The 13,013-nt window shown below is 44.2% G+C and overlaps 1 protein-coding gene across 4 annotated transcripts in view; it reads right to left on the bottom strand.

Annotated features, from left to right (window-relative positions):
* Positions 1 to 13,013, bottom strand: part of Mapre2 (microtubule associated protein RP/EB family member 2) — a 143,780-nt gene that overhangs the window by 32,614 nt on the left and 98,153 nt on the right. For all 4 annotated transcript variants that reach the window (XM_013349389.2, XM_005355828.3, XM_026783599.1 and 1 more), the window contains 2 exons: positions 6,874 to 7,019; positions 2,672 to 2,885 (listed from right to left, as the gene is read on the bottom strand). In XM_013349389.2, the coding sequence (XP_013204843.1) occupies positions 2,672 to 2,885; positions 6,874 to 7,019 (360 nt within the window). The remainder of the gene's footprint in view (positions 1 to 2,671; positions 2,886 to 6,873; positions 7,020 to 13,013) is intronic.

Here is a 13,013-nt window from a genome sequence, read left to right as displayed (position 1 = left end):
CGCCATCAGCATCGGCTTTACTCCAACTCTTAGCCTGATGAAAGCTGCTGACAAAAGTAGGTTGACCAGCTTGAACTGCATGAAATTTTGTCTCCCAATCTCCTTGTGGCTTAATTTTCATCCCTTCGCTTCTGCTCCAGGAAAATGCACCTTCCATTTCCCATTAACCCCTTAAACCCCTGACCTCATCTGCTCCTTCACATTCAGGGTCATGGTCCTCTAGTCTCTACTCTTTCTCTCACCTTTGACTCATCAGAGATTCTTCTCTGACCTTACAAATCTGGTAATTTGGTGTTGTCCTTAAAGCAAACCCTAAGAGCACTGTCCTCCTATCCCTCCTGGATAACAACCAAATGCTTTTTTTTTTTTTTAATCAATTGTATCCTTGATGAAGCTGTTAGAGGTTGGATCTCCTTCATGTCCACACCCCACGTGGCCTTGTTCAATTGCTGCAATCCAGACTCCAGTGCCCAGTGTCTCGGGGACCAGTTCTCCATCACGCCCTAGGAGTCAGCTTTCTACATACCATTTTCAAGTTTCATTGTACACCATATTTCCACAATTAATATTCATGACCCTCTTTCTAGAAACTTCCTACTGTTTGTTCTGTGAGCCACAGATGAGGGAATTCTTAGAAAATGAGGACAAGGCAACATACTGCAGTTCTGTTTGGAAGAGAAGTGCAGGAGCCGAGGCCAAAAAAATTAGGGTCACAGTATGACTGTGGAAGAAGGAAAAACAGCCTAGGTCTATGCAACTTCCACACTGATGACGATTTGAGGCCTCTCGACTTTCTTGTCTGTGCTCATCTTTTTAAAAGAGGCGTCTTCCCTTCGTGTACGTCTAACCCCCAAAGATTTGTGCTCAGGGCTCTTTATCTATGTGCTCACTCCTTCCAGAACTGGACTTGGATACTCACTCAGTGTCTTTTATCCAACTCATTCCCTAATCCAGTCCTTGCCTCATCATTCCATGAATGACTTTCAAGTTGAGCAATCCAGCAAACTCTTCCAGGCTTCATTTACTTGACTTCTCGCAGAGTTAGAAACTGTAGATCATTCTGCCTCCTTCCTCTGCTTCCCTGAAAACCACCCCTTAGCGTCTTCCAATCTTTTTGGCATCTTCCATGCATTCCAGGGCAGTGTCTCCTCTACTCACTGGCAACTGTTAGGAATTCCTAAAGGCACTCTCTCCTTTATTGTTCTGTATTTACTTCCAGGTTCAAGGAATGGGAACACACACACACACACACACACACACACACACACACACACACACACACATTTAGATCATCTTTTGGAGGTTACAAAGAAACCTGAAACTCGGTATGTTAAATACAATTTCTTGTCAGATCCAGCTCTCTCAGTACTTCCTGAATGACATCCTCACCCTTCCAAGAGTGGGAAACACACCAAAAAGTCACACTTGGCAGCTCACTTGCTCACTCCAGGATCCACTCATTACCAAAACCCAATCCTGCTACTTCCTAAATACCTCCTAGAGGCATGCATTCTTCCTTCCACTGTGTTATTCCACGCGAGGAAGAGCTCATCACAAGACAGGAAGTATACACACTGATCTTGTTATCTCCAACTTTATTTATTTATTTATTTGGGTTTTCCAAGACAGGGTTTTTCTGTGTAGCTTTGGAGCCTATCCTGGAACTCACTCTATAGAACAGGCTATCCTTGAACTCATAGAGATCCCTACCTCTGTCTCCTGAGTGCTGGTATTAAAAACGTGTGCTACCACTGCCCGTCCGATTTTCTTTTTTTTTTAAACAAATATTTCAAAAATTGTTTGAAGAAGTCAGATTTCCAAGGGATACAGATTGCCAGGGGCATAGCCATGAATTCAGGCAGAAAAGATGGAAAAGGTTTCTATGTAGTGAGGAAAAGCAAGACTAAAGCTACCTGCAGCTGTAGCACTCATGCCTAGTCCATGCTGACTGGAGTAGGGTGGGCAGGAATTAAAAAGAATCTGCATTGTAACAGCTGAACAACGGGCTCTGCATCTGGCATGGAAAAAGGTTTCTGAGAACATCCCTGTCAACGGTCTAGCAGACAGCTGGCGGTTATAACCAGGACCCCATTTCCCAAGAGCGCACTTTATCTAGTAAAGTTGGCTGTTTATGGCAAGGATATTTCTAAGATATTTTAGAGAATTTTTTTTTAATCCACAAAAAAGTCAAAAACAAAACTCCTAAAGTTCTATTATTTTCCTTTTTAGGACAGGGATGCATAATAAACGAAGGCTCCACAATAACACACAAAAGTGACCACTAATTTCCTTTGAGTGCCTATAGAAAATGATCCGCGCTTAACAGTACACGTCAGTGCATATTATGGTCTGCCTTGCCAGCGATTAAGCAGTAAAAATATTTTAATCAAAATCTAAATAGATTACTTAAATTTTTTTTTTAGAAAAAGTAGAGAGAAAACAAAATCTATCCCCAGGGTATTATCTTAACAGCCAGAGACACAGCATATGCGGCTCTTTTTAATACCTGAAATTAAGATCGTCAGACTCGTGACATATGGGTCACAGAAAGATCAGCATGGACCCAGACAACACTGAACACCATTCAAAGGCAGGAAAATACTGACAGCTGTAGACAGGTACAGGCTGAAGCACGGCAGGGTTGGAGCCGCCTACGAGGAGAATGACCTACCTGCTGTGGGGGAGTTTGCGTGGTGAGACTTCTTGGGCAGGTTGAAGATCTGTTCGCCAGGGTCAGGGGGAGGAATTGCATCTTGCCCTTGTCGCGCCTCGACAGGATCATACTCCTTCCCATCGTAGTTAGCATCGTAGAATTTCTTAAACCACTGAATAAAATCCAGGTTGTCTTGGAAACGCCCTTTCACCAGCTTCTCCACTGGAATTACCTGCAACGTCAGGACACTACGTAAGTCACGAATCTCAGGTTTCTGTAGAGTGTTGTGCAATTATATCCTAAGAATTGTTTGCGATTCTTTTGTGAACAAAATTTAAGATTTCTTATTCATGTGCATTTATGTTCATGTGTGTTTTCTTGCTTGTCTGTCTGTGCACCATGTGTGTAGAGAGCCTGCTGAGGCCAGAAGAGGTCACAGGGCCCCCTGCAACTGAAGTCACCGATGGCTGTGAGCCACCAGGTGCTGGGGATGAAAACCAAACCAGAGTCCTTGGTAGGAGTAGCAGGTACTCTTAACCACTGAGCTGTCTCTTTGGCCCATTCCCTGCACTTCCTGACCACTGTTTCTCTCTACCTGTCTTCTCAGCAATATTCTAGAATTGACACAATTTTAACTATTTCAAAAAAATCCAACAGAGTTGCTTGTATTGGAAAATTTAATTCTTTCTGAATAACTAAAAAAGGAATATCCTTAGGCGTCGAGAGGGGGCGACCTGCCAGGTCTGGTGGTAGCACAGCCTGTAATCCCAGTCCTTGAGAGACAGGCAGGATTGTTGAGTCTCAGATGGAACTGGGCTAGACAGCGAGGCCTCATATCAGAAAAGCCAACATACAAAACGAGAAAACAAAACAGGTGACTTCTCTCGTGTGGGGGACATTTATAGTTTAGCAGTCTCCCCACAGAATCTACAGGCCTGGGATGTTGTGCTGTCTCAAACCTGAAGCGCTTTCCTACTTCTCTGTAAAACCCTGGCCGAGTCATAGTGACATAAATTCTTGTTAGGATTAGAGCTAACAGAACACAGGAACCAGGGGCAGGTCAGGGAAAACAGGTACTGAGTTGATGGGTCATGTGGAACAGAGCTCACTGAAATGTAGAGGAACAAGCATCCCAACTACCATAGGGCAGGAGCTAAGGCTCAGGGGAGTGCAGAGACAGAGAAGAAGAGGCTCAATAAGGGGGTCGTGGGAGCATACAAAGAAGGTGCATGCATACGTATCAGCTTTTCAGGGTAACCTTCCACTACAGAGTCAGCCAGGATTCCCTGCCAACTCTCGCAGGAACCTCTGGGATTGTGACAAAGCGAGGTGTGTGTGTGTGCACGCACGCAGACTTGATTACTTAACTTATTCAGTGCACCACTATTGTTTTTATTAAGGAAAATGGAATTCTCCCAGCATTCTCTCCACACAGCACAATGAGTAGACTTTACTTCTTCCATCACTGGGTGACAACTGATTGGGAACTATGAGAGTAGCAGAACTAAGTTGTGAGTCAGAATGCAGGCGTGTGGTGTGAGTGATTCAGACAGAAGCCCAGTGTGCAGGAAACACAGCTCTGTAGCATGACAGCATGAATGGAAACAGAAGACACCAACCCTGCAGCACAGCTCTGCCACCTTGGAAACCATATGCCACTGATGTCATAGAAGCCAAGAGGGCCACTTTAGAAAGAACAGAAAATGGTGGCTGGGGCTCTCTTCCACGATCATTGACTTCCCTAGCTCTGAGCAGGTGGCTAGGTTTCCTGTACCAGGTATGCTTTTCCTACTGTTAAAAGTATCTGCACCACTGGTGTGCTCTTGGGTTATCACGCTGGAGTTGGTTGTCTCCCTCCTTTGGAACTTGCATGGGACTTTTCTGGCACAATGAACAGCGATGAATAAAAAAAGAGGCCATGAATTTGAAAGATCTCAAAGAGGGGTGAGTATAGGCGGGACTGGAGGGAAGGGACGGGAAATGATATAGTATAACCTCAGGAGAAACAATTGAGGAAAGAAAAAGAACAGAAAGCCCTTGCGTATCAACCATAACTTGGAGGAAAAAGTGAGGGAAACGCCTTAGGCTACACACTCAGCTAAGTCATCAGTGATACATTTTCCAACAATATTTAAGTCAGCTGCAACAGAAACTGATACAAGATACAGAATAAAGTAAATGGAAGTTTCTGGAAGGACACTGTTCATCAAGCTGCTGCTGGTCCTGGAGGCTCGGGTGCTGCCATGCCCTCCTCCTCTCGCTTCCCTTGAACTCTCAGGGAGAGACTCCCTGCCCCGTTTGCACTTCCCTGGATATTTTATCACAGCTGACGTCTGCTGAGTGTTACTGTTGGCTTTTGGAGAGACTGAACTGGTAAGGGATGTGGAGTACAGGGTCCTTCACAGACAACTGCAGCAATGTGTCCGCTGCCTACGTGTGAGGCATTTACATGGCAGTGGCATGGCAGCTCTTACTTCTGTTGACTTCTCCTGGTTTCAGGGACAGAAGCTTCAAGTGGGCCCTCTAAGGCACTGGGTATGACAGACATGATGGGTGCATGACAGCGTGTCTCTCTAGGGACTTGGCAGTCACAGGGTCCTGATGCTTCTGGGGCTGGCGAGGCCAAGGCCAGTCTCTTGCCATTGCAAACTTGTTTGTCAATATTCTTAGCTCGGCCATTTTCTGTGTGTTCACTTATAGAAGGATGCACAAAGCTTTCTGATTTGATTACAGCAAGTTCCAGCCAGAAACCCAGGGATGGGTGTTTCTTCTCTCTAATGTACAAGTGCGAATTTAAAAGTAAGGAGAGGCCGCACAACTGGGTGTGTGGGGAAGGAGCTACTTGGAGATTAGCCTCAGCAGAAGGAATAAAAATTAGGATCTTTCAGAGAAACAGATTGTCTGTTTCTCTGATTTGAAAAGGGGTCTTGTGCTGTCCGGGATGTTCTCAAACAGGCTTGAGCAATCCTCCTGCCTTAGCCTTAGGAGAAGCTGGGACTAACTGCCACACCTGGTTCAGGCTGTACAATTTAAAACAAGCATTCCTAGAAGAGAAGAAGCCAGGTTTTCTCAACATCATGGTGAGAATGCTTATTACCTAGGGAAGTGATGAACCATGCTAGATTATTAAACTTTTCTTTAACCTTTATCTCATAACCTAGTGTCTGTTTTCTATCCTGTAGGCTTTTTATTCTTTTTATCAACACTGTTTTTTTTTTTTTAAAGAGTTATGTTTCTCCTCTGCTGGTTTATCTCTTTACCCCTTGTTTGAGATTCATGTCTTGTCATGCTTATTCATTCTAAGAGGCATGGCCAGTAAGAGAAATACCCTAAATAAGGAAGACATATTACTAACAAACATTTGACTAGCACCCGGCTCTCCCTGAGAGACCAGCGGGTTTTAGCCCCTCAGTCCTTTATTGGGAGGAACAGGACGTGAGGACCAAAACTTCCATTTGTGTCACCTGGGGCAAAATTATACTTCAAAGGAGAAAAGCAACATTCATGGCTGTTGGGATCTGAGAGGAGTGCTATGCTGGACACTATTACAGACACCTGCTCACTACGTGTCCTAACCATGAGGAAGGAGGAGCCTAGTCCTCTTTCAGAGGAGCCAGCTTAGACACCTAGAAAATGACCTGGACTGGCCAGTCAAGCCCAGAGTGGTTTCCCTGTTAACAAGTTGTTTTTCCCAAAGGAACAAAACATCCACAGAACCCCAAGGTCTCTGGTAAACAGAAAGTGTCTCATTTGCAACCCAGAGAAGCTGATGACCCACTATTATAACACTCAGGACTCCTGCTAAGAGGTTTCTGTCTAATGGCTGCTGGGTTAAGGATTTCTTAAAACTAAAACCTCACAGGAATGGGGGAACTCAGGGCTGCTGTTTCTGTATGGACAGACCCCACATGGTGAGATATCTGAGTATATACCTCATAGATATGTTCAGACTTTTTCATTTTTGATTACTACTACAGGGTGCTGGCTAAGATATAGGCAGTTCTCTTCCAGAGGACTGGAGTTCAATTCCCAGAACCCACATTGGGTAGCTCTTGGTCACAGGTAACTCTGACTCTTGGGGAATCCATTGCCCTCTTACGGCCTCTGCAGACACTACGCTTACATGTACAAACCTACACACACACAATTTAAAAACAATAAAATGATGAAGGCGATTTTGAAAAGAGTACATTTGAGGAGGGTACTAGCAGGCTTCTTACCTTATCAACATTCATCCGCTTAAACGATGCCTGCAGAAGTTTAAAATTGTGGATATACTCATGCTCCAACTTTGCTTGGAATTTTACTTTCTTCAGACTGATACAGCCCGGGAAGAGCATGTCCATGAACTGGCAATAGGCGGCTCCTGAAAAACGATGAGAGGCAGCGATGAGTCTAGCTGTACCCGGATGTAATGGAGGTCATGATTGGCACCATGATCCACAGCAGTGCCTCCTGCACACATGTCCCTTTTATCATTGCACTTACACCTCCTCAACAACAGGGGCTGGATACCAGGGGAAGAGAACCCACCACAACAGTGCATCACCCGCCAGGGTCACTATGCATTCAGTTCTCAGCACCAACTGTGGATTCCTCCACCGATGCCAGAGAATCCATGGTAAGACTCTTGCTGCTTCTATCAGAGGAAAGAGACACACTTGCCCTTCTATCTAGTTAGTGTCCTGCTCCCTGTCTTCAAAATCAACTTAAGAAAAAGCACAGGGCATGTAACCATGAGAGAGGTACACAGGTTCTCAGGGGATGTGTGGTCCAAAGACATATGTTCATGCTGTTTTACAGCCATCTTGGGAAGCGACGGGGCTGGAAACGGTTATCACTAAGCCGGCTAAGACCAGAAGCAGCTGCTTGAGGATCATTTCAGCCCAAGAGCACCAGGCTTCCCTCATTAGCATAAAGAGGAAGTCAGGGATCACCTGAGATACAGGCGTCCAGAGTCACGCTGTTTACAACTGAGAGAAAAGTACGCAGAAATGTTCGCTAGGACCCCCTTGAACAGGAGATGGTCTTAGCAAAGAGGTGTTTACTTTTAAACATGAAGGAATAACTATTGAAACATGCTGATCTCAGCTAGAAAAACCCCAGCAAGATGGCATTTCCTTGGCCCTTAAAGGTAAAGATTAAGGGCACTTAACATGAGAGACTGTCATAGTGAGTCCTGTCTCGGAAGAAGAGCAGCCGAGTGCCAAGAGCAGGGACATGGGACATGACACTTAAAAACTTTTCTTTCTTTGCTGTCTCCAGATAGCTTGCTCTGTTTCCATGACGGGCTATTGACTAGTCTTTCTGGACCATGAAGAGCCTCCCTCACCATTTATCATGGAGGCTTCTGGGAGGCCCTGTCTTTCAAGTGACAGCCTCCCCTTTGGCTAGGACACTAGATTTATGCTAAATTTATGCTAAACCCTCTACTGAGATGGAGTCCCAGAGAAGAGGGGACAAAAGACTGGGGACTGAAAGGTTGTGGAACCGGAAATGCTGTGCTAACTCATTCTTTGTAGGTGAGGCAATGAAAGATGCAACGGGCATCTGGCTTTCCCTTAGATGTCAAGACTGTGAATTAAGAGTTTCTTCCTAAGCAGATGGCTTCTCTTAAAAATAAGACAAGGCATAGCAAACCCAAAGCCAAAACACTGTGGAGGTAAGGATTCTGTGCGCATGTGTGGTGGGGGAGGGGGGAGGACACATTCAATTATCCAGTCCTTTTAAAAGTGTCACCAGATGGAGCAAACTCCAACCCCTGCAACATAATCACACAGGTGTGGAAGCTCTGCTGTGACCCGCTCTGTAAAGCTAGCCGCATTTTTCTAGAGTTTAGCATTAAATTTGCCTCTGAAGACCCGGATGCTACATAGTCTCATGAACTAAACATCCAAATGTTCCACTTTTCAAATTTAAAAATAAATAACACTTTTGTGTGTGTGTGTGTGGGGGGGAAGCACACAGTGAGGAAAGTTGAAAACCCATCTTTAACATCTGTCACCCAAGGCTAGCTAACCCCTCCTTGTATTGTGGTATTCACCATTCTGATCTCTTAAGGGGTGGGGTTATATGTTATTTATTTTTACTAAAATGCAACAAAAGATTTAAATGCAAGATTTTCTGTATTTATTTACACTTGTTTCTGTGGTGCTGGGAATCAAACCAGGGCCTTGTACACGCTATGCAAGCAATCTGCCACACCTTGGGTCCTTTGGGTCATCTGCTATTCTCTATCAGTGTTTTAATGGCACTCTGGTATTTACATCATGCTTAGCAACTTCCCTCAACCAAGATCCCATAAATATGCATGCACAGTTTCTGTAAGTGCTTTTATGATCTCCAGTTTTACATTCAAGTTCTGGATCCATGTGGAATTTATTTGGGTTTGTGATAGAAAGTATGGTTCTAATTATAGTCATTCCAAATGTTAGTGGGAAGCTGTCACTTTTGACTCCTCTCATTTGGCACTTCCTTACCTAGAGAGACGCTTCAGGACCCCACCTCGTATCCCAGTAGTTGAATGTACGTGGGTCTCCTTTTCCTACCTCCACATGACCTGAGCTCTGCTGTGGATAGTCCTGCCTCCATCAAATGGAGGGAATTAGAGAAATACAGAGATAGACAGTTTGTCGTGGTAGTAGCATGTCTAGACACTGTGAAATGACAGAATGGAGCATCCTAATCTAACCATCCCCTTTCCCCGGCACAGGGAGGTTCCTTCACCTCTAGCCTTGGCTTTCCATGGATGCTTAGCGACCCATCTTTCCTAGAAATTCTTTCCTTCATAAGCTTGCTAAGAGTACTTTCTATACTGTTCACCCCAAACTGACAACCGATGAAGTTAGCCAGGGTCTGACACCACCTAATGAAATCTGTCTTTACCAGATTTACTTTCCTAATGCATGTGCTGAAGGCTCCTTTTCTCTCTCTCTTCATCTAGGAAAGTCATTTTTAATTGTCATAACATGCAAGATACAAGATATCTGGGTATACAGTTGGAAGTCTTACTGCTGTTACTATTATAATTTTGTTTAAAAACTAAAACAAAGAGGGTATTACATATCTATATTTTCTTTTTTTTTTTTTTTTTGGTTTTTCGAGACAGGGTTTCTCTGTGTTTTTGGAGCCTGTCCTGGAACTAGCTCTTGTAGACCAAGCTGGTCTCGAACTCACAGAGATCCGCCTGCCTCTGCCTCCCGAGTGCTGGGATTAAAGGCGTGCGCCACCACCGCCCGGCTATATTTTCTTTATATGTATCCATACTCACTTAAATTATCATATTAATAAATATGTCATTTTGGCCGTGAACTATGTGGTTGCCCTATCTTCTAAATTACGTAAACTGTATGTTCTATATTAATAGATCTTGTGTTTTACAGCTTCTCCTCTTTTGCCAAGTCATGGTGGTACATACCCTTAGTCTAGCTCTCAGGAGACAGAGGTAGGTGGATCTGAGTTTGAAGTCATCCTGGTCTAAAGAGAAAGTTCACAGAAAAACCCTGTCTTGAAAAACTGAAACTAACCAAACAACTTCCCTTCTCTCAAAATTAAAAGAAATAAAGTATTCATTTTAAAAAGCACACAGAAAATAGCCCATTAGAAACATTCAGATGCAATTCATATATGCAGCCTTTGAAAGCCTGTGATTCAGTCAGTGGGTTACAACACATTCACAGGACTGTAAATCCAATAGCAGGTATCTAATTCCAGAAGATTTTTATCACCACACACAGATTTCACAGCCACGGGCAGCCACTCTGCGCTCCCCGTCCCCTCCACCCCAGCAACTGTTGCTCTTCTAACTTTCCGTCCATCTGCATCTCCCCAGATTTCACATAAAGGGATCATTCTTTTTGACCATTGAGCTTCGTTCTTTAACTCAGAAAAACCTTTCAAGGCTCACTGGAAGTCTAATCCTTTTTAAGATAATATTTCATTATACAAACACACCATATTTTATCAATCCTTCCATCAGTCAGTGGGCATCTGGGCCATTTGGGGACTACTGGGTAAAGCTGCTAAGAACATTTGTAAGTTCTTGAGGGACATATGTTTTCATTGGCCGTAAGGTGGAATCTGTGCTGAGTCACGTGGGATCTCTGTGATAAACATCTTGAAGAATTGCCCATCTGTTTTCCAAAGCAGGCACCATCTTATTTTCCCACCAGCAATGGGCTTCAACCCCACACTTGCTATTGCCTGTCCATAGTCCACTAGCTGTCCTAGCGGGTGCATGGTGCCTCATGCGGGTTTCGGTGGATTTTGCTAATCACTAATGGCACTAAATAGCTTCCTAAAATGCTCGTGGGCCAGTTGTATACTGTCTTTGGAGGAATCTTTGCAGATCCTTTGCCTGTTTTTAACTGAGCTACTCGTCTGCTTAGCTGTGGGAATTCTACGCTCTAGACTCAGTTCTCTTATCAAGCAGGCGTGTGATGGGCACACACTGCCCGCTATCCTATCGCCCGAGTTCATGCTTTAAACTTTGAACTCATTCAATTTAACCTTAAATTGCTTGTGCTTTTATTGTCACGGTTAAGAAACAGTTGATTGCTCCATGGTGGTGGAGATGCACCTGGGGACATTCATTGATGCCCATTTGCTTTCTAGCTGCAACTCCCTTTATGTCCTTGGTCACTCCCATCTCGAAGTTGTTTATCTGTGATGGTGGGGCCCATTTCTTGGAGGAATAGATGGATCCTGTTCTTAGTCGCCTGCTAGTCTGTATGCGAACTGGAGAGGTGAGATCTTTGGCATCCAGTCACCTTTGAAAGGTGTGTGTAATTCCTGCCGTCTGATTGGTGCTTCGACATTCCTCATTTGCTTAGCTACTCTTTTCACATGGTCTGCTTTTTGCTGTAACCTCTTAGATGTGTTAATTTTTTTCTTCAGCGTGTAGGGGATGTTCTGTGGTGCTGAATAAGCAGCCCAATCAATTAATGGACTAGTGAAATAAGCCGCCGGTTCTCACAACCAAAGTACAAATGGCCAATGAATGTATGAATAAGATGCTCAACTTCAATAGTTATCAGAGAAGTGCAGATTAAGCCACACTGAGATTCCACCTCATCTCAGTCAGAATGTAATCATTAAGTGAACAAATCCTAACAAATGCAAATGAGGGTGCCCGGAAGAGAACCTTTATACACTTCCGGTGGGGATCAGAATACACTGTTCTACCCAGGTAACGGTGGTGCGCACCTTTAATCCCAGGACTCAGGAGGCAAAGGCCAGCCTGGTCTACAGACTGAGTTCCAGAACAGCCAGCACTACACAGAGAAACTGTCTCAAATAAACCACTATTAAATATATATATATATATATATATAGTGTTCTTCCCTCAAGACTGCTACTGGTCACAGATGTTTAATACTAAGGAAATACTCTTAAATTTTCCTAGTAATTAAATTCCACTGAATTTTATTAACTACTATTTTTACAGAGATAAAAATCTTTTCCTCTTAATTTGCTATGACCAATCATATCCATTGATTTTTTTTTTCTAGTCCTGGATTCTTTGCATTTCTGGAATAATTCCCACTTGCTGAGCCTTCCCTGCAGTCTGGCTTATATTCACTAACACTTAGGATTTGATGTACATATTTACAAGCGAGCTGTCTGAGGCGTTGTGTACTGACTACCTTCTGACCAAGGTTCCTCTACCCTGGAAAGATAAGTTGAGAAGCATTTCATATTTCTGAAAAGCTCGAGGCTGAGACTAAAATTAGGCAGTGTGGTTGGAATCCTAACCGAGTATCTACTGCCTGTGCGGCCCGAGCTTTTCACGCCTTCCTTTGCGTCTCAGAACCATCTGGACATCGGAACGGAAGGGCGAATGCTCTGTGGGAACGGATGTAGAAGGAACATGAGTGACACCTGAGCACCTTCAGCGAGGACGTCTCCGCGGACACTTCATTGTCATGACACGTGTCAGCTTTTCTAGAGTTGGAGGAGACCCTGAGCTGGCACGGGAGCTGTGCAGACATCATGCTGCTGCTGTCACAGCTGGGTGTGTGCCCTCGGTCACTTCCAGGTCCTGTTTCCCTGCACCTTTTAAGGGGCACGCTGCTAATACATCATGAAAAGGATATCTTGAGGGCAGCTGAGGCCATCAAGAGCATCACAGGGACAGGAACTTCACCATGGCACAACCCAAACAAGGTTCCTATCAAATAGCAATTTAATGGGAACTTGAGCTCTGGGTCACAGTTCAGCCCTCTTTCTCTCTGAGTGACTCCTGCAACAGCCCTCATCCTTTCATGCAAGTTCTCCTCTGCAAGAGACCAAGTCTTCAGAAAATGTAAATACAAGATGAATCAGAGCAATCAAACGGGAGGGTGCCACTTCCACAGAGAGG

This window comes from Microtus ochrogaster, chromosome 18 (genome assembly GCF_000317375.1).
Source record: "Microtus ochrogaster isolate Prairie Vole_2 chromosome 18, MicOch1.0, whole genome shotgun sequence".
NCBI lineage: Eukaryota > Metazoa > Chordata > Mammalia > Rodentia > Cricetidae > Microtus > Microtus ochrogaster.
Note: the sequence above shows the minus strand (reverse complement) of the source record. Positions and strands in the feature narration are given on the sequence as shown.